General features: G+C 41.2%; 2 protein-coding genes and 1 pseudogene across 2 annotated transcripts; 2 read left to right on the top strand and 1 right to left on the bottom strand.

Moving 5' to 3' along the window:
• The first annotated feature begins 703 nt into the window (after nt 1–703).
• On the top strand, nt 704–5531 carry LOC148155873 (extracellular calcium-sensing receptor-like). Its single transcript, XM_088012142.1, has 10 exons — nt 704–1054; nt 1153–1305; nt 1387–1587; nt 1724–2260; nt 2362–2492; nt 2751–2847; nt 2934–3057; nt 4403–4875; nt 5012–5092; nt 5178–5531. The coding sequence occupies exons 1-10, from the start codon at nt 704–706 to the stop codon at nt 5529–5531; spliced, it is 2502 nt and encodes an 833-aa protein (XP_087868268.1).
• Nucleotides 5532–6526: 995 nt separating this feature from the next.
• On the bottom strand, nt 6527–11774 carry LOC106905687 (extracellular calcium-sensing receptor-like; annotated as a pseudogene).
• A 3071-nt stretch (nt 11775–14845) lies between these two features.
• On the top strand, nt 14846–19705 carry LOC106905689 (extracellular calcium-sensing receptor-like). Its single transcript, XM_014970642.2, has 10 exons — nt 14846–15221; nt 15322–15474; nt 15556–15756; nt 15893–16429; nt 16529–16659; nt 16917–17013; nt 17100–17223; nt 18553–19025; nt 19141–19221; nt 19307–19705. Exons 1-10 carry the CDS (start codon nt 14871–14873, stop codon nt 19658–19660), a joined length of 2502 nt encoding a protein of 833 aa, XP_014826128.2. The 5' UTR covers nt 14846–14870; the 3' UTR covers nt 19661–19705.
• Nucleotides 19706–20042: the final 337 nt, after the last annotated feature.

Raw genomic sequence — 20042 nt, 5'->3', positions numbered from 1 at the left:
ACATTAGTTTCAAAACACGTTTTTTTTATTTGAATGTTAATATAAGTATTTTTTTCTCTCCTAAGCTTGGTATCTACATGACAAAAGGCCATTTACTTTTTTCCGTGCTGTTTCTTCTCACTGTGATTGGTCGAACTGGCGATGACTAATCTTGCTAATGAAATGCAGCTCGCATAACACTTTGTAATTTATCCTGACCCAGTCGTCTGTCTCAGTCTTCGCCAGGTGATCAGAGTCTTTATGGGGTCAGTATGGGGAATCCATTAAACTTTTCTCAGGCTCTGCATTTTTGTGTTTTATTTAGCATTCTTTTCATTGCACTGTCAGGTTTTAGTCATTCTGTGGAAAAAAGAAAAATTTTGAGTACAGAAGAAAGAGCAGAGAAAAGAGATAGTACTTTAATAGAGAAAAGTGATGATCTGCAGATGGGGGCAACGAGTGCTTTTCAATCTGCTTCAACTCAGTGCGTGAAAGCAGGAGACAATGAGCCTCTCGCCTTGCAGATGGACGGGGACGTTGTCATAGGGGGGTTTTTCCCTTTGCACTATCTGGCCTCTGAGCTTCAGCACAGCTACCAAAGCAAACCCCAGGTCACACCTTGCAGCGGGTAAATATGACGACGTCAGATCCATGCGGGTTTAACATGTTTCGACAAACATTCAAACTGTGTTTTGGCAGATTTGATCACAGAGCCTTCCGCTGGATGATGACGATGGCGTTTGCCGTGGAGGAAATAAACAACAAGTCCAGCCTCCTGCCAGGCGTCAAGCTCGGCTACCGCATCTTGGACAGCTGTGACAACGTCCACAGCAGCCTGCAGGCTCTTTTCTCCTTAGTCACTTTCTCAGAGTCTGCGGCTGGTGGCGAGCAAATGTTGGGAATGAAAAACATGATAAACCTGACAGGAGAAGAGGCGCAAACGTTATTAACGACTCGGGATGATGAAACTCCCAGCTGTCTGTCTGGCTCTCCCATCCCCGCCGTCATTGGTCTCGCATCGTCGTCCCCAACAAGGGCTGTAGCTCAAGTTCTTGGCTCTTTCAACATCCCGCTGGTAAGAAAAGCAAGCATTTTGTGCAAAGATGTTTTTTAAGTGCTTTGCTGTAAAAAAAAACAAAACAAAACATAAAAAAACCTTCTGTCTCATCTTAGGTGAGTTATTTTGCCACTTGCACCTGCCTCAGCGACAAGCACGTGTATCCGTCATTTTTGCGGACTGTGCCGAGCGACCTTTTCCAAGTCGCAGGTCTGGTGCAGCTGGTCACATTCTTAGGATGGCAGTGGGTGGGCACCATAGGGACGACCGTAAGATCAAGCTTATTTGTTCTTACTCAACAAATCAAGTCTTTATTTTATTTCACCGTCCCCATTCAATGCTCATTCCAGGATGACTACAGTCAGTACGGCATACAGGAGTTCTCCAGTCACTTCAGACACAACGGCGGCTGCGTGGCTTTCCACCTGACTATTCCAAAATCACCGACAGCGGCTGAGATTCAGGACATGGCGGACATGCTGCAGATCTCCATCGCAGACGTGGTGGTGGTTTTTGCGGCCGAGGGACAACTTTTGGATTTGTTCCTGGAAGTGAGCGTCTCTGTTTATGTGCAGTATAGAGAAGATGTGCAGCATTCAGGATGCATTATATTGTCAAAGATCAGATCATAAAGAGGACTCATTGTTTTGTGCTAACCGGTATGTTTTTGTTTCCGTACATATCCAGCTTTCTCGTAGAAATGTAACAGGGATCCAGTGGGTGGCCAGTGAAGCCTGGGTGACGGCCGGCCTTCTGACGTTTCCAGACTTCCACGGCCTTTTAGAGGGAACGCTCGGCTTCTCTTTCCCGGGAGTCAATATCCCTGGGTTGAAAGAGTTCCTCCTTAATGTCCGTCCGTCTCCCGAGCCGGGAATGGAGTTCATCAACATGTTCTGGGAGGAGCAGTTTGGATGTCAGCTCCAGTTCGATCTATTGAATGTGGATCACAGATTCAATCTGGACTCTCAAAATAAGTCTGTTGTGACAAAGAAAAAGGAATCCAGCGAACGTATAAAAGCTGATCCGAAGCCTGTATGTACAGGCTCGGAAGACCTGAGCCTCACGTCAAGCAGCTACACTGACGTATCTCGGGTCAGAATATCCTACAATGTGTATAAGGCCGTGTTTGCCATCGCCCACGCTCTCCACAACTTACTTAACTGTGACTCTGCAGGAATAAATGAGGGTATGTGTGACAAAAACACAGAATTCACTGCAGGACAGGTTTGTGAAACAGCAACTGAAAACCAAATCACTGCTTCATTTTTAAAGCTTTTTGCTTTTTTGTTGCTTTTTTTGTGATGTTTTTGCTTCTTTTCAAACAGCTGCTGGACCATCTGAAGAAGGGAAATTTCACAAATCAGTTTCAGGAGAGAGTTTACTTTGACACTAACGGAGAGCCGGTCCCTTTATATGACATCATTAACTGGCAGAAGGACAGCAAGGGGAAAATCAGGTCAAATATCAAACTTGTTTTGCAGCAGAAATGCTCTTTGCAGCCTCTGACTTCATTATTTGGCCATTATTAAATGTCACTTCCTTATTTATTATTCTTATCCCTGCATCTATTTTAATGTACTACAGCCTGCCCCTGCTAGACAAATTTGTCCTGTGGGAGACAAATAAATGATCTTATCTCATCTTATCTTATACCTGATGCACATTTCTGAACCCCAGCTTGATTTTATTTAGTTTTTTTCCATGTCATCAACAGATTTGTTAAAGTAGGAGGCTATGATGGTTCAGCTCCACTGGGGCAACAGCTGAAGATAAATGGCAGCATTATTGTATGGACAGGAGGCCAGTCGCAGGTGATGTCTAAATTCAGTTTCAGCATTTTGTACTCAGTAAACCCGCTGTGTTTAATTTCTGCTGTGCTTTTCTGGTCGACCTTTAGGTGCCCGTGTCTCGGTGCAGCGCTCCGTGTCGCCCCGGCAGCCGACAGGCCAGACGTCCAGGGAAACCTCCGTGCTGCTTTGACTGCCTGCCTTGTGCGGATGGAGAGATCAGCAACCAGACAGGTAGCCAATTCTTTTTTTTTTTTTTTTTTTATTATTTGCAAAGTGAAAGCCACGTTGTTTGTTCCCTTGCCAGATTGTAAGTTATTTCCCATTCAACCAAGAAGTTTGGTTAGGATTTGAAAAAGGACAGGGTAAATCTCTAAAGATATCGAATCATAATCAATTACAAATATGAACCATTTGAATGTTTTTAATGCAATTTTATTCAAAATGAAAAGTTACAAAGTATTACACCGTCTAAGTGGCCAGTGGAAAAATATGTATTGTCATTAGAGCTGCAATGAATAATTAGTCTAGTAATTTATTGTTCAATGAATCGTTCCAATTAATCGATTAATCAGATGAAAAACAGGTGCATTCTGCATATATTTAACCGTTTAAGGTTATTTCATACACTGTTGGAAATAGATAAAAATGTCAAATAATTCACTTCCTTTTTTAAATAAATAAACATTTTATCGCCTTGAGTCCGATAACAGGGCCTTGATGCTTGACCATTTCTAGCAAAGGATTCAACTACAGCTAAAAAATATGTCTAACATTAATATGTGAAAAGCTCAGTGCTTCTACTTCTCTTGACATCAGAACAGTGTAGAGCTGATCTACTGACTTCTTTATGTATTAACCAATTAATAATAGGGTAGTAAAAGGTGCTTAATAGGAAATTTTACATTTTTACAGACCTTAAACAAGGTGAAACTAAATCATTTACAGGGTTTTTGGAGGGACATATGTACAGACAAAGAAGTTTTTTTTTTTATCTTAAATGCAAAATGTATTTATTTTTGGAAACATTCTGAATTAATTACTCCTCTGAGGATGTTGTTCTTTCAGCAAATGGCATATTTTATAGTCTTTATACTCCAGTTAGCAATTAATTGATTACTAAATCAGTCAATGATTACTTCAACTATCGATTAATCACAATTGATCCGATTAATTGTTTCAGCCCTAAATGGCATTACACCAATCATTCCCTTTCTACTAGCCTGCCTTTGAAAATTTATTCTCTTATTCAAAAGAGCTTCAAGTCTTTGAAGTTGGAAGGATTTCTTGCCATCACCCTAATCTTTAAGTCCATCCTCAGGTTCTCTGTGAGAGTTAAATTGGAACTCTGGTTGGGTATTTCCATGCTTAGTCCGTAGATATGTTGCTGAAATTAAAAGGTTATTTTAAAGCCTCGTCAGCTGAGGGTATCAATAATTTTATACTTTTTATCATCGCTTTGTTGTACATCACTAATGATACAACAATTGTGTGGAACAGTAAAATTTTCCACAAATTTTACTGGATTTTTTACTGGATTTTCTTTTCTTTCCATTTAATGTTTTCTGCGTCCCCGTAGGCTCCACCGAATGCACTAAATGCCCAGAGTCCTACTGGTCCGACAAAGACAAGGTGAAATGCGTCGCAGGCGTTGAAGAGTTCCTGTCTTTCAGCGAGACCATGGGCATCGTCCTGGTTCTGCTGACCTTGCTCGGCGTCGTCCTGACAGCCATCACTACTGTGATCTTCCATCGTTTTCGCACCACGCCCATCGTTAAGGCCAACAACTCCGAAATAAGTTTCTTGCTTCTTCTGTCGCTGAAGCTCTGCTTCCTCTGTTCGCTGGTGTTCATTGGCCAACCCTCGGTGTGGACGTGCATGCTACGCCAGGCGGCGTTTGGGATTAGCTTCGTCATCTGCCTGTCCTGTCTCCTGGTCAAGACTGTTGTCGTTCTTTTGGCCTTTAGGGCCAACATACCGAGCTCCGGGGGTCTGAAACTGTTTGGTCCAACCCAACAGAGGACTATGATCATCTGCACAACGACTCCTCAGGTGTGAAAAAACCTGCTGCGGTGCCAACCCTACGCAGTTTTTATTATTATTATTATTATTATTATTATTATTATTATTATTGCCATTTACTATTACGATATTGCAAGTGTTATGCTATTGTTCTTTGTTCTCTCAGATTTGTCTGTGTGTTGGCTGGCTCTTGGGTGCACCTCCATTCCCTATCAAGAATCCCACATATCAAGCTTCATATGGAAAAGTAAGAAAAGCGAGTCTTGACACTCATCCTGTCAAACTCAATCACAAAAACAAGGTTACAACTCTGTGTTCCTCGCCCCAATCAGATTGTTTTGGAGTGTAAGGAGCCGTGGCCTCTTGGGTTTTACCTGCTGCTGAGCTACATCGGCCTGCTCGCGTTTGTGTGCCTCCTGCTGGCGTTCCTCGGACGGAAGTTGCCGGATACCTTCAACGAAGCCAAGCTCATCACCTTCAGCATGCTGATTTTCTGGGCGGTGTGGATCTGTTTCATCCCAGCTTACGTCAGTTCACCCGGAAAGTTCTCGGTAGCAGTGGAGATATTTGCAATACTGGCTTCCAGTTTTGGTCTTTTGTTGTGCATCTTTGTACCCAAATGTTACATAATTCTTCTTCATCCTGAAAGGAACATTAGAAAAGGTATGACTGGAAAATATAGATAAATCCATATGCCTCTTTTCTTTTCTTAATCAAGTAAACACAATTTATTTTTTTGTTGTTGCTATCCCTATTAAAATGCCTTTTTAATGTAAGGAGTTGTATGCACATCTTCTGTGGATCAGAATAAAAATAAGGCATCTGTTTCAATGATTTGTTTACATTTTTTTTTCAGAGGAACCGTTCCGTACCTCACTCATCATGAGAATGCATGTTGTATTAATTTCTGCTATTGGTCTCATTATTAGACTCAGGTGTGTTTGGAGGCACGGCTGAAAGTTGCACCCATTCGAGGTCTGAATGGGTGTAATGGTGCTTAGCATCAATCTGACGGTTGGATAACCAAACCAACAGATTAAAAACAATAAATATATTTGTTGTTGAGCTCATAATCTGTTTACCTGATGATTTTAGCAGTAAAAAGGGTCTTTGAATTCAAAATGATGCTTATTTTTAGTTTTTGAAGAAATTGTGATTCCACCACTAATCAAAACATATCCTTGTAATATTTCTAAGCTGAATCGTGCCACACAATTTAGTCTTAAATTAGAACAAACTCAAAATCCAGAGAAAGTCTTACATGTTTGTCTAGAGAAACTACTCATTACTTAGATCAATATTTATCAGCATTAAACGTTTAATTCTGGAGTAAGATCTAGAGAAACTCCTATTAGTTTACAAATCTAGAACAAACTTAGAAAGTACCATTTATTTTTATCAGAACAAGAATACAGAGAAACCTCTACTAGTTTATAAATTATGGACTATTTATTCTTATTAAATATGAGGAACCAATATGTTATTTTATGTTTTTTTCTTTCTTTTGCTCTTTCCTTTGGTTTGTTATTTTGTTGTATTTCCTTCTAATTCATGTAAAGCACTTTGATCCGCCTTGCTGCTGAAAATGTGCTGTTTAAGTAAAAATACCTTAACTTACCTTAAAAATTGAGAAGAACAAAAACAACAACAAAAAAAAGAAAAAAGACAATTCTCAAAACAATGGAGAAGACTTTTCTTTTTTATTCTGGCATGTCATACATAAGATACACAAAATTGACGTGTCTTTGTCATATACTTTACTTTCTCACTCACAGGAATTTGCACTATCTTACAAAAGCAGAAACATTCATTGCAAAGTTCAATGAAAACCAGTAAAAACAAACAAAAAAACCCAGAATGAATAAATTACAAAATACAAAATACATATTAAGCTAATTGAAATGTGAACAATTTATTATAAAAGAAGAAGAATAAAAAGAGTTACCATTTTTCTTTACCCATAAGGTGCTGCTTTGTATTTTTCTCTGGCTTTAGCAAAATAATGTAACATTTTGGGGCAAACAGACAAAACAATAACCCAAAGCTGGAGGCCAAAATGGCGAAGGACTCAACTGCACCGGCGTAGTTTCCGGGAGCGCTTACGTACGCAGGGACGAAAGCGAGCCACACAGCGGAGAAGATCAGCATGCTGAAGGTGATGTACTTGGCCTCGTTGAAGTTTCCGGGCAACTTTCGAGCCAGGAATGCCAGCACAAAGCAGAGACACGCCTGGAGGCCGATGTATCCTAAGACGCACCAGAATGCAAGACTCGACCCAACGCTGCACTCCAGTATGATCTTTGAGCGTTCGTATTTGGTGTTTCTACTCGGATAAGGTGGGGCGTCAATTAGCCAGGCGGCACAGATCACCACCTGGACGAGAGTGCAGCTGAAAATAATGGCTCGCTGCTGCTTGGGCCCCAGCCACTTCATGATGTTGTCCCCGGGCCTGGTGGCCGTGAAAGCAGCCAGAACAACCAGGGTCTTTCCCAGGATGCAGGAGATGCAGAGTGAAAACGTGATACTAAAGGCGGTGTGACGGAGCATGCAGGACCAAACGGTGGGCTCTCCGATAAAAACAAGACAACACAGGAAGCAGAGCGTCAGAGCGAACAGGATGAAAAAGCTCAGTTCTGAGTTGTTCACTCGCACGACTGCTGTTCTTCTGTGGTGGAAAAACACGACAAAAACACCGACAGTGAGAGAGGCACCAACTACTGAAATGACTGTCAGGGGAATGCCCAAGGCATCGTAGGCCAAAAACTCCACCTTCTTGGGGATGCAGCTCGTTCTGTCTTGGTTCGACCAGAAGTCCTCAGGACAAAATATGCATTCTACTGAGTCTAGCAAAAAGAGATCAGCAAAAAAAAGAAAAGAAAAAGAGATAAACGTGACCGTACCAAAATCCATACTTAAGTTGCAGGGATTTTCAGCCTCACTTGTCTGATTGCTGATTTTGCCGCTGTCACATGGTACACAGTCAAAGCAGCAAACAGGCTCCCCACGACGGACAGCTTTCCTGGAGCCTGGAGGGCAGCTGGGACTGCACACAGACACTGGCACCTTTACAGGGACAATAAGCGTTCTTCAAATTACCAAAACAATCTGCTTTTTTAACAAGCAAACTACAGTCATGATAGAAATAAAATTATACTTCAATCCCCTATTCCATGATGTGACCTTTCAGTTGAAATTGAGGCATATCACGACAGAAAAGATGATCTGAAAGGGGCTATTGAATCACACTGTTTGAGCACGTTGAAGACCATCGCTAAAATACCGTCTTTACTGCCTAACGGACTATTTGTAATGGACAATAATGGGGTCAAATCAGATCCAATCCGTCCTATCCGCCCTACTTACCTCCATCTTAACCTACAGAACTTCAACAGTTGGCATCTGATGAAGGTAAAAACACAGTGTGAGCAGCTTGCCTCACTCTGATGGCCTGCCCACATTATTCTTTCCTCCTGGATCACCAGCTCCTCTCCTCCAGGCTTAGTCCCGTCGAACAACCCCACGTTGACAAACTCAATGCTCCCAGTTGTGCCTCTCTGCCAGTTGATGATGTCATAGTACGACACCGAGTCGCCCTTCAGGTCGAAATTTACCTCCTCCCCTGCCATGTTGAACTTCACTTCTTGCAGGTAGTACTGAAGCTAATGGGGGAAAGAAAGATTTATAACTGAACAAACAAAAGCAGTGGGCTTTATTTACTCCTCAAACAACAAATGCTTCATCGTCATACCTGCCAGGGGAGTATGTTGTTGCTTTGAGCACATGAATCGTTTTCAAAAGGCCCGTTGCCCGACTGACAAAGAAGGAGGTTGTGCAGCGAATGAGCGACTGCGTACACGGCCTTGTAGACGTTGTAGGCCACCCTGGGGCTGGACGTGTTCATGTAGGCCGAGTGCTGCTTCAGCAGGACCTCTTGCCCTGAACAAACTGGGAAACGGTTGGCAGAGGACGGAAAAGGGCTGCAGCCATACAGAGCCTCCCACAGCTCGCCCACCAGAACATTGTCGGGATATCGCTGAGGGCTGACTGTCTGCAGGTAGTCGCCTAGTTGAGCAATGTGACCCTTTCTGATGCCGAAGCCAATGGTGCCCCCCAGGTAGGGGTAAAACTCCCTCCCCGTAAAGACGGACGCCGTGACCCAGGCTTCGCTCGCCACCCACTGGATTCCGGTGATGTTCTGCTTCATGTAGTCCCTGAGGAACGGCGTCATTTCCCCTTCGGCTGAGAATACCACCACTACTTTTGCCAAAGAGTGCCGCATGACCTTTTTTTTTTTTCCAAAATGGAAGAAGGTCAAGAAGTCAAAACAAAAACACAATGCAATCTGTTAACTTTTCAACACTTCACTTATGCAAGTAAATCCTAACATTTGTCAAGAATAACTTGGATCGCTATTAATTTTACCTTAAATGTTTGGACTATATTAAATTCTATGTATTTGTATCACAGTAATTCTTCACCAAAACCAAATTATTGGAGAATAATTTTGAGTACTTTATTTATGTCTTTTAATTGGTTGAATCCGCATGTTTTCATAATCCGATTGCATTTGCGTCTCTTTCTCTTAAAATAAAATATCTGAAAGTTCTAATTATTTAGAAAATAAACTCTTTAAATAGAGTTGCTACAGCCAGGACACAACTGCAGATGTCAAGGGTCAAATTTATGACTTGTGCTGTTAGGGTGCAATGGTACACACAAATAATGGCTGTGTAAATATTTGACTTAAAAAATGAAAATGAAAATGTTAGTACATTTTCAGTATCCTTCATTCAAGAAAAATAAAGAAAATTATTTATTTTTTACAGCAGAAAAAACAAACAATCCTTACTAATTTCTAAAGTTAATTTACATTTTTTTATATTCACAAACTTAAAGGAACTGGAAACCAACTAAAGGGAGATTTAGTTGGATTTTTATTTTACTATGACTAACTATTTTTAAATACGACTCTCCCCATACTTAAGAATAAACACTTTTAAATCACTTTGCAGTTGTTTTGCATAATAACTAAATAGGTGCTACTGTGAAAGTGTACCTGCATAATCTCCAGAGCCCGCTGTGTGTTGTAGAGCAGAGGGATCATTTCTTGGTAAGCTACACACACACTGCTGCCCTGTAACTCCCTCAGCAAACCCTGCACCGCAAAACGCCCGTATTCATGGTCTCCTCGAATAAGTCCGACCCAAGTCCAGTTGAAGTGCAGCAGAAGTTGAGCAATGGCCTTCACCTTTTTCAGCAAGTAAAAAAGGGTAGGTAATTTTCAAATAACGTTTGGAAATTACATTTTAAAGATATCAAAGTCCACGTCAAATGTCTTCAGAAAGTATGACTACAGCAAGTGATTACATTTGTAAAGTTTTAAGATGCAAAATTCACAACTTCCTTTTCTACGTTACACAAGCGGTAACATAAAGTCATACCTGGTAGTCATCATTAGGAATTACTCTGAAAAATGTGGGATACTTTCTTCTGTCGGTGAGGCAGGCACACGATGAGAAGTAGCTGATCTGAGGGTGAGGCTTAGGGTCAGCTTAAGATGCTTAAGTGACTGCAAAGAAAAGGAGATGCCGTTACCATAGGGATCCTGAATGGTCGCAGGAGTCTGGAAACCACGATGGACTCAGCGGATCCCGATTCCCCGATCACAGCCAGCATGGGAGAGGATCCGGAGCACATGGGAGAGTCGGCCTCGCTCAGCCCGTTCAGCATGGCCAGAGCAGCCCTCTGAGCCGTCAGCGGGTACGCACAAGAATCAAAAATTTTGTAACCCAGGGTGTGATTTGGCAGTAGCTCTGTGCTCTCGTTTATCTCCTCCACTGCCAGCCTCATGGTCTGAACCCAGCGGAAAGCTCTGGGATCGAACCTGCGGCTCAGCAAAGATGCACACACACACACACACACACACACACACACACACACACACACACAAACACACGCATATTGAACAAAGTAGTTAGAGACAGAAATGTTGCTGGGACAGAAGAAACTGCATTTTTATTTTTTACTTTTAAAGAATTAAATAGTTTTCTTTGTCCATATTGTCTAGTTTAAGTCTGAGAAAACATCTTATCAATTTGCAGTCATGTTCTATAATACATAAATTGTTTAATTTCTACAATCTCAGATAATTGGACCATTCAGTGAATTAAAGAATCAAACAAGCATTGAGTACTATAGTAATATGACTAACATGGCAATTAATCAGATGGCAAAAGAACCTAAACATTTTTTTGTGCACCATAAAGCAAAAATTCTTTACCTCCTAAAACAGAAATGTAATCTCTGCAGCTCGACCGGTTTAACTACCAGCAGGTGTATTTAGATCCAAACTGATTCTAAGCAACGGAGAACAAAATCCTCCCAATTTTAGCAATAAAAAAAAAAACAACAACACACATTACTCCATTAGGCTCACCCGTTGCACTTCACCGGTGGTGGTGTGTAGGTGTAGTTCTGATCAGGCATTTCCTGGTTATAATGAAGAGGAAAAATCCCTCCGATTATAAAGTCGCCTTCTGCAACAAAGCCTGGCTGAAAGCTGTTTCGGAGGACGCAGTCTTCAGCTGCAGTAGCTGTGGAAGTGTATCTAGAAACATGTGTGAAAGACAAAGCACTGACATAGAAAGTGAAAGAAAATAAAGCAAATGGAGGCATGCTGATAGCCAAAGTCAAAACTCCAGAGAGCTTGGAATTAGGCAGCTTATATACAGAAAGCAACCTTGTTATCTATTGACACTGAGTGATGTAATTGGATATTTAGGATATTCATGGTTTACTGAAAGTGATGGGAGCAAATGGAATAATTTCATGTGAGAAAAAAAAATCTAATTAAGCCAATTGAGGTTTTTTTTAATTAGAAGAATTAAAAAAAATCTTCTTTACGGTATTTACGGTTCTTTGCGACACATGTTTAATTGTTTTTCTTTGTGGCTAGTATGAGTTAATTATGGGCGATTATTGTTTTTGTTTTAACTTGACAGTAACACATATCAGTCGACCATCGTATGTTTTCTGATGAGTTTTCACCTGCTGTTGACAACAAAACAGAGTTATTGATGAAAAACACAAGATTTATTTTTTAACTCAGTTGTTATGTACATGTGTGGAATGGATTCCCTAAGATGATTACAGACAATGATTTAAAATTGGAAGCTGAACAGTGTTATTGTCAATTTGGAAGACATATTTGTACCCAAACCCTAATTGTTTGGCTGATGCCTCGTCATATTGCTCCAATATTTCCACACGAGATTCTTTCTTCATAATGCCACCCATTTTGTGAAGTAAACAACTCTCTTTTGGAAAAAAAAAAAAAAATTACAAACTACAAAATGCTACCACCACAATACTTAATAAATGTAATGGTGTGTCTAGCCTACCACATTTCTTACAGAAGTAAATATGATCAATATGGTTTAATACTTATATATTTTCCAGGCACACAGTGCCATTTTATGCTACCGTACATATCAAACATGACAACTAATATGGTGCCTTAAAAATTGGGTCTCTCCCTGCCAGAATGCCTAGGTGGGCCCCATGTGGGGAAAAGGAGGGCAGACTATATGGCCCAGGTGGGCCAGAGCCCACATGGGCGCTACATGGGCCCTAAATGTACAAACCCATGTGGGCCACCACCATATAGGGCCCATGCAGGGCCCATGTGGGCTCTGGCCCTACATGGGCCCTATATGGTGGCGGCCCACATGGGTTTGTACATTTAGGGCCCATGTAGCGCCCAGGTGGGCTGTGGCCCTACATGGGCAAACCCATGTGGGGCCATCGTGGAACCCGCGGACAAACCCATATGAGATCCATATATCAGCCCTCCTTTCCCCCACATGGGTCCCACCTAGGCATGCTGGTCTCTTTAAGAAGCTCTGACTCTTTCTGAGACTCCACCTTCAGTACATCAGCACAACAATGTTTGCTAAATGATGCTGCTAGTCTGAAGGACCTGTGTCTTGATTTGACAGGAAAACTGTAAAAAAAAAAAAAAAAATCCTCCCAGAACCCTCTAGCTGAAACCTGAACAGATACATTTTTGGATGTGAAGTAGCAGCCACCAAAAAAACAACAAACATTTCACCTTATAAGTATTTATAGATATAAATTAGTCTTGCTAAACACACACCTTTTGACTGTTCAACTCTAACAAGCTTAAACTTTAAGAAGACATAATCAGTTTCAACAACTACAACAAAAAAGTTTAAATACGAATAGTAATTTTGTCAGCATTATTCATTGGGAAAAAAATATATCACTATGTCACAACCCTTGGGTCTGGGCGGCTCCCTCAGATTTGTTTGTGCCATCTACAGTATAAAAATCCGCTGTGCCTAACTATATTGCAATCTTCTCCGTGTGTGAAAACTGGGGACAGGCTTTTTAATTTTCCCTTAGGCAAACATGCGACTGCTGGATGTAATTCTCCTTCTCTTTCTGTCTCTATTTACAGGAAATCAAGGCTCATCTGCTGCTCTTGATAGCTGTGCTTTTCTGGGAGAAGAAGAGAGAAAAAGTCTTTATGAGGATGGCGATGTAGTTATCGGAAAATTTACTGTGGCTGTGGAGATATTTGCCATTCTGGCCTCCAGTTTTGGACTGATACTGTGTATATTTGCTCCAAAGTGTTTCATCATTTTGTTGAAGCCGGAGAAAAACACTAAGAAATATTTAATGAACAAAAACTAATTGCATCATATTTTTTTCACCATATGATCATATGTTATCCATGTTGTCTTTGTTACTAAAAAACTGGATGTACTACACTTATTTCTTCCTTTCTCTACTTCAATAAATATTCAAACCAAAGTGGCTTGGCTCATTCATTTCTTCATGTAATTTTATTAATTTAATTATAGTAAAACTTCTTTAACAAGAACATTTCCCATACAAACAAGGAAATTAATTTTCACATTTGGTTCATTGATCTTGGCCAAAATATTGACTTGTCATTTGCATTTAAAAAATGCCCCTAAAAGGCAGATATAAAAATGAGCATTTGAGGAGATGATCAAGATATGTCTAAAAAGAAAATAAACAAAACAATACACAATCAGCTGTTACCATGATAAACCATTACAGATCAGACTGAAAAGCAAGGACACACCCCTGGATCACATCACGTGTAGAAGGTTTTCAGCTTTAGTTTTCTTTGCAAATGCTTTTTGTTTGTTGTAAAATTTAGTAAACCTCTTCCTTTTACCGCCAAAATGTAGTCATTTCATGTGTTTTCAGTATTCATTTTATTTCTTCTTATAGTTAAAACTCTTTAAATCAAAACTGAAAACATTAATTTTTTTTTTTATTTGAATGTTAATGTAAATATTTTTTTTTCTCCTGAGCTTGGTATCTACATGACAAAAGGTCATTTACTTTTTTCTGTGCTGTTTCTTCTCACTGTTCGCCAGTTCGACTGTGATTGGTCGAACTGGCGATGACTAATCTTGCTAATGAAATGCAGCTCGCATAATAACACTTTGTAATTTATTCTGACCCAGTTGTCTGTGTCAGTCTTCGCCAGGTGATCAGAGTCTTTATGGGGTCAGTATGGGGAATCCATTAAACTTTTCTCAGGCTCTGCATTTTTGTGTTTTATTTAGCATTCTTTTCATTGCACTGTCAGGTTTTAGTCATTCTGTGGGAAAAAGAAACATTTTGAGTACAGAAGAAAGAGCAGAGAAAAGAGATAGTACTTTAATAGAGAAAAGTGATGATCTGCAGATGGAGGAAATGAGCGCTTTTCAATCTGCTTCAACTCAGTGCGTGAAAGCAGGAGACAATGAGCCTCTCGCCTTGCAGATGGACGGGGATGTTGTCATAGGGGGGTTTTTCCCTTTGCACTATCTGGCCTCTGAGCTTCAGCACAGCTACCAAAGCAAACCCCAGGTCACACCTTGCAGCGGGTAAATATGACGACGTCAGATCCATGCAGGTTTAACATGTTTCGACAAACATTCAAACTGTGTTTTGGCAGATTTGATCACAGAGCCTTCCGCTGGATGATGACGATGGCGTTTGCCGTGGAGGAAATAAACAACAAGTCCAGCCTCCTGCCTGGCGTCAAGCTCGGCTACCGCATCTTGGACAGCTGTGACAACGTCCACAGCAGCCTGCAGGCTCTTTTCTCCTTAGTCACTTTCTCAGAGTCTGCGGCTGGTGGCGAGCAAATGTTGGGAATGAAAAACACGATAAACCTGACAGGCGAAGAGGCGCAAGCGTTATTAACGACTCGGGATGATGAAACTCCCAGCTCTCTGTCTGGCTCTCCCATCCCCGCCGTCATTGGTCTCGCATCGTCGTCCCCAACAAGGGCTGTAGCTCAAGTTCTTGGCTCGTTCAACATCCCGCTGGTAAGAAAAGCAAGCATTTTGTGCAAAGATGTTTTTAAGTGCTTTGCTGTAAAAAAAAAAAAAAAAACAAAACAAAAAAAACCCTTCTGTCTCATCTTAGGTGAGTTATTTTGCCACTTGCATCTGCCTCAGCGACAAGCACGTGTATCCGTCATTTTTGCGGACTGTGCCGAGCGACCTTTTCCAAGTCGCAGGTCTGGTGCAGCTGGTCACATTCTTAGGATGGCAGTGGGTGGGCACCATAGGGACGACCGTAAGATCAGGCTTATTTGTTCTTACTCAACAAATCAAGTCTTTATTTTATTTCACCGTCCCCATTCAATGCTCATTCCAGGATGACTACAGTCAGTACGGCATACAGGAGTTCTCCAGTCACTTCAGACACAACGGCGGCTGCGTGGCTTTCCACCTGACTATTCCAAAATCACCGACAGCGGCTGAGATTCAGGACATGGCGGACATGCTGCAGATCTCCACCGCAGACGTGGTGGTGGTTTTTGCGGCCGAGGGACAACTTTTGGATTTGTTCCTGGAAGTGAGCGTCTCTGTTTATGTGCAGTATAGAGAAGATGTGCAGCATTCAGGATGCATTATATTGTCAAAGATCAGATCATAAAGAGGACTCATTGTTTTGTGCTAACCGGTATGTTTTTGTTTCCGTACATATCCAGCTTTCTCGTAGAAATGTAACAGGGATCCAGTGGGTGGCCAGTGAAGCCTGGGTGACGGCCGGCCTTCTGACGTTTCCGGACTTCCACGGCCTTTTAGAGGGAACGCTCGGCTTCTCTTTCCCGGGAGTCAATATCCCTGGGTTGAAAGAGTTCCTCCTTAATGTCCGTCCGTCTCCCGAGCCGGGAATGGAGTTCATCAACATGTTCTGGGAGGAGCAGTTTGGATGTCAGCTCCAGTTCGATCCATTGAATCTGGATCACAGATTCAATCTGGACTCTCAAAATATGTCTGTTGTGACAAAGAAAAAGGAATCCAGCGAACGTATAAATGCTGATCCGAAGCCTGTATGTACAGGCTCGGAAGACCTGAGCCTCACGTCAAGCAGCTACACTGACGTATCTCGGGTCAGAATATCCTACAATGTGTATAAGGCCGTGTTTGCCATCGCCCACGCTCTCCACAACTTACTTAACTGTGACTCTGCAGGAATAAATGAGGGTATGTGTGACAAAAACACAGAATTCACTGCAGGACAGGTTTGTGAAACAGCAACTGAAAACCAAATCACTGCTTCATTTTTAAAGCTTTTTGCTCTTGTTGCTTTTTTTGTGATGTTTTTGCTTCTTTTCAAACAGCTGCTGGACCATCTGAAGAAGGGAAATTTCACAAATCAGTTTCAGGAGAGAGTTTACTTTGACACTAACGGAGAGCCGGTCCCTTTATATGACATCATTAACTGGCAGAAGGACAGCAAGGGGAAAATCAGGTCAATTATCAAACTTGTTTTGCAGCAGAAATGCTCTTTGCAGCCTCTGACTTCATTATTTGGCCATTATTAAATGTCACTTCCTTATTTATTATTCTTATCCCTGCATCTATTTTAATGTACTACAGCCTGCCCCTACTAGACAAATTTGTCCTGTGGGAGACAAATAAATGATCTTATCTCATCTTATCTTATACCTGATGCACATTTCTGAACCCCAGCTTGATTTTATTTAGTTTCTTCCATGTCATCAACAGATTTGTTAAAGTAGGAGGCTATGATGGTTCAGCTCCACTGGGGCAACAGCTGAAGATAAATGGCAGCATTATTGTATGGACAGGAGGCCAGTCGCAGGTGATGTCTAAATTCAGTTTCAGCATTTTGTACTCAGTAAACCCTCTGTGTTTAATTTCTGCTGCGCTTTTCTGGTCGACGTTTAGGTGCCCGTGTCTCGGTGCAGCGCTCCGTGTCGCCCCGGCAGCCGACAGGCCAGACGTGCAGGGAAACCTCCGTGCTGCTTTGACTGCCTGCCTTGTGCGGATGGAGAGATCAGCAACCAGACAGGTAGCCAATTCTTTTTTTTTTTTTTTTTTTATTATTTGCAAAGTGAAAGCCACGTTGTTTGTTCCCTTGCCAGATTGTAAGCTATTTCCCATTCAACCAAGGATTTGAAAAAGGACAGGGTAAATCTCTAAAGATATCAAATCATAATCAATTACAAATATGAACCATTTGAATGTTTTTAATGCAATTTTATTCAAAATGAAAAGTTACAAAGTATTACACCATCTAAGTGGCCAGTGGAAAAATATGTATTGTCATTAGAGCTGCAATGAATAATTAGTCTAGTAATTTATTGTTCAATGAATCGTTCCGATTAATCGATTAATCAGATGAAAAACAGGTGCATTCTGCATATTTTTAACCGTTTAAGATTATTTCATACACTGTTGGAAATAGATAAAAATGTCAAATAATTCACCTCCTTTTTTAAATAAATAAACATTTTATCGCCTTGAGTCCGATAACAGGGCCTTGATGCTTGACCATTTCTAGCAAAGGATTCAACTACAGCTAAAAAATATGTCTAACATTAATATGTGAAAAGCTCAGTGCTTCTACTTCTCTTGACATCAGAACAGTGTAGAGCTGATCTACTGACTTCTTTATGTATTAACCAATTAATAATAGGGTAGTAAAAGGTGCTTAATAGGAAATTTTACATTTTTACAGACCTTAAAGGTGAAACTAAATCATTTACAGGGTTTTTGGAGGGACATATGTACAGACAAAGAAGTTTTTTTTATCTTAAATGCAAAATGTATTTATTTTTGGTAACATTCTGAGTTAATTACTCCTCTGAGGATGTTGTTCTTTCAGCAAATGGCATATTTTATGGTCTTTATACTCCAGTTAGCAATTAATTGATTACTAAATCAGTCAATGGTTACTTCAACTATCGATTAATCACAATTGATCCAATTAATTGTTTCAGCCCTAAATGGCATTACACCAGTCATCCCCTTTCTACTAGCCTGCCTTTTGAAAATTTCTTCTCTTATTCAAAAGAGCTTCAAGTCTTTGAAGTTGGAAGGACTTCTTGCCATCACCCTAATCTTTAAGTCCATCCTCAGGTTCTCTGTGAGAGTTAAATTGGAACTCTGGTTGGGTATTTCCATGCTCAGTCCGTAGATATGTTGCTGAAATTACAAGGTTATTTTAAAGCCTCGTCAGCTGAGGGTATCAATAATTTTATACTTTTTATCATCGCTTTGTTGTACATCACTAATGATACAAAAATTGTGTGGAACAGTAAAATTTTCCACAAATTTTACTGGATTTTTTTACTGGATTTTCTTTTCTTTCCATTTAATGTTTTCTGCATCCCCGTAGGCTCCACCGAGTGCACTAAATGCCCAGAGTCCTACTGGTCCGACAAAGACAAGGTGAAATGCGTCGCAGGCGTTGAAGAGTTCCTGTCTTTCAGCGAGACCATGGGCATCGTCCTGGTTCTGCTGACCTTGCTCGGCGTCGTCCTGACAGCCATCATTACTGTGATCTTCCATCGTTTTCGCACCACGCCCATTGTTAAGGCCAACAACTCCGAAATAAGTTTCTTGCTTCTTCTGTCGCTGAAGCTCTGCTTCCTCTGTTCCCTGGTGTTCATTGGCCAACCCTCGGTGTGGACGTGCATGTTACGCCAGGCGGCGTTTGGGATTAGCTTCGTCATCTGCCTGTCCTGTCTCCTGGTCAAGACTGTTGTCGTTCTTTTGGCCTTTCGGACCAACATACCGAGCTCCGGGGGTCTGAAACTGTTTGGTCCAACCCAACAGAGGACTATGATCTTCTGCACAACGACTCCTCAGGTGGAAAAAAACCTGCTGCAGTGCCAACCCTACGCAGTTTTTATTATTGTTATTATTATTGCCATTTACTAGTACGATATTGCAAGTGTTAAGTTATTGTTCTTTGTTCTCTCAGATTTGTCTGTGTGTTGGCTGGCTCTTGGGTGCACCTCCATTCCCTATCAAGAATCCCACATATCAAGCTTCATATGGAAAAGTAAGAAAAGCGAGTCTTGACGCTCATCCTGTCAAACTCAACCACAAAAACAAGGTTACAACTCTGTGTTCCTCGCCCCAATCAGATTGTTTTGGAGTGTAAGGAGCCGTGGCCACTTGGGTTTTACCTGCTGCTGAGCTACATCGGCCTGCTCGCGTTTGTGTGCCTCCTGCTGGCGTTCCTCGGGCGGAAGCTGCCGGATACCTTCAACGAAGCCAAGCTCATCACCTTCAGCATGCTGATTTTCTGGGCGGTGTGGATCTGTTTCATCCCAGCTTACGTCAGTTCACCCGGAAAGTTCTCGGTAGCAGTGGAGATATTTGCAATACTGGCTTCCAGTTTTGGTCTTTTGTTGTGCATCTTTGTACCCAAATGTTACATAATTCTTCTTCATCCTGAAAGGAACATTAAAAAAGGTATGACTGGAAAATATAGATAAATCCATATGCCTCTTTTCTTTTCTTAATCAAGTAAACACAATTTCTTTTTTCGTTGTTGCTATCCCTATTAAATGCCTTTTTAATGTAAGGAGTTGTATGCAAATCTTCTTTGGATCAGAATAAAAATAAGACATCTGTTTCAATGATTTGTTTACATTTTTTTTTCAGAGGAACCGTTCCGTACCTCACTCATCATGAGAATGCATGGCACGGCTGAAAGTTGCACCCATTCGAGGTCTGAATGGGTGTAATGGTGCTTGGCATCAATCTGACGGTTGGATAACCAAACCAACAGATTAAAAACAATAAATATATTTGTTGTTGAGCTCACAATCTGTTTATCTCATGATTTTAGCAGTAAAAAGGGTCTTTGAATTCAAA

This window comes from Poecilia mexicana, unplaced genomic scaffold, assembly GCF_051168715.1.
Source record: "Poecilia mexicana isolate PSO_F unplaced genomic scaffold, ASM5116871v1 scaffold_13, whole genome shotgun sequence".
Lineage (NCBI taxonomy): Eukaryota > Metazoa > Chordata > Actinopteri > Cyprinodontiformes > Poeciliidae > Poecilia > Poecilia mexicana.
This window is presented reverse-complemented; position numbering and strand designations above follow the sequence as displayed.

What these genes read in the sequence shown, in the direction of transcription:
- LOC148155873 (XM_088012142.1), top strand. Translation starts at nt 704, where the DNA reads ATGATGACGATGGCGTTTGCCGTGGAGGAAATAAACAACAAGTCCAGC. An exon ending in TGGGCACCATAGGGACGACC is followed by an intron (nt 1,306 to 1,386) that starts GTAAGATCAAGC and finishes TGCTCATTCCAG; the next exon opens with GATGACTACAGTCAGTACGG. An exon ending in CAGAATTCACTGCAGGACAG is followed by an intron (nt 2,261 to 2,361) that starts GTTTGTGAAACA and finishes CTTTTCAAACAG; the next exon opens with CTGCTGGACCATCTGAAGAA.
- LOC106905689 (XM_014970642.2), top strand. Translation starts at nt 14,871, where the DNA reads ATGATGACGATGGCGTTTGCCGTGGAGGAAATAAACAACAAGTCCAGC. An exon ending in TTTTGGATTTGTTCCTGGAA is followed by an intron (nt 15,757 to 15,892) that starts GTGAGCGTCTCT and finishes GTACATATCCAG; the next exon opens with CTTTCTCGTAGAAATGTAAC. An exon ending in TCTGCACAACGACTCCTCAG is followed by an intron (nt 19,026 to 19,140) that starts GTGGAAAAAAAC and finishes TTGTTCTCTCAG; the next exon opens with ATTTGTCTGTGTGTTGGCTG.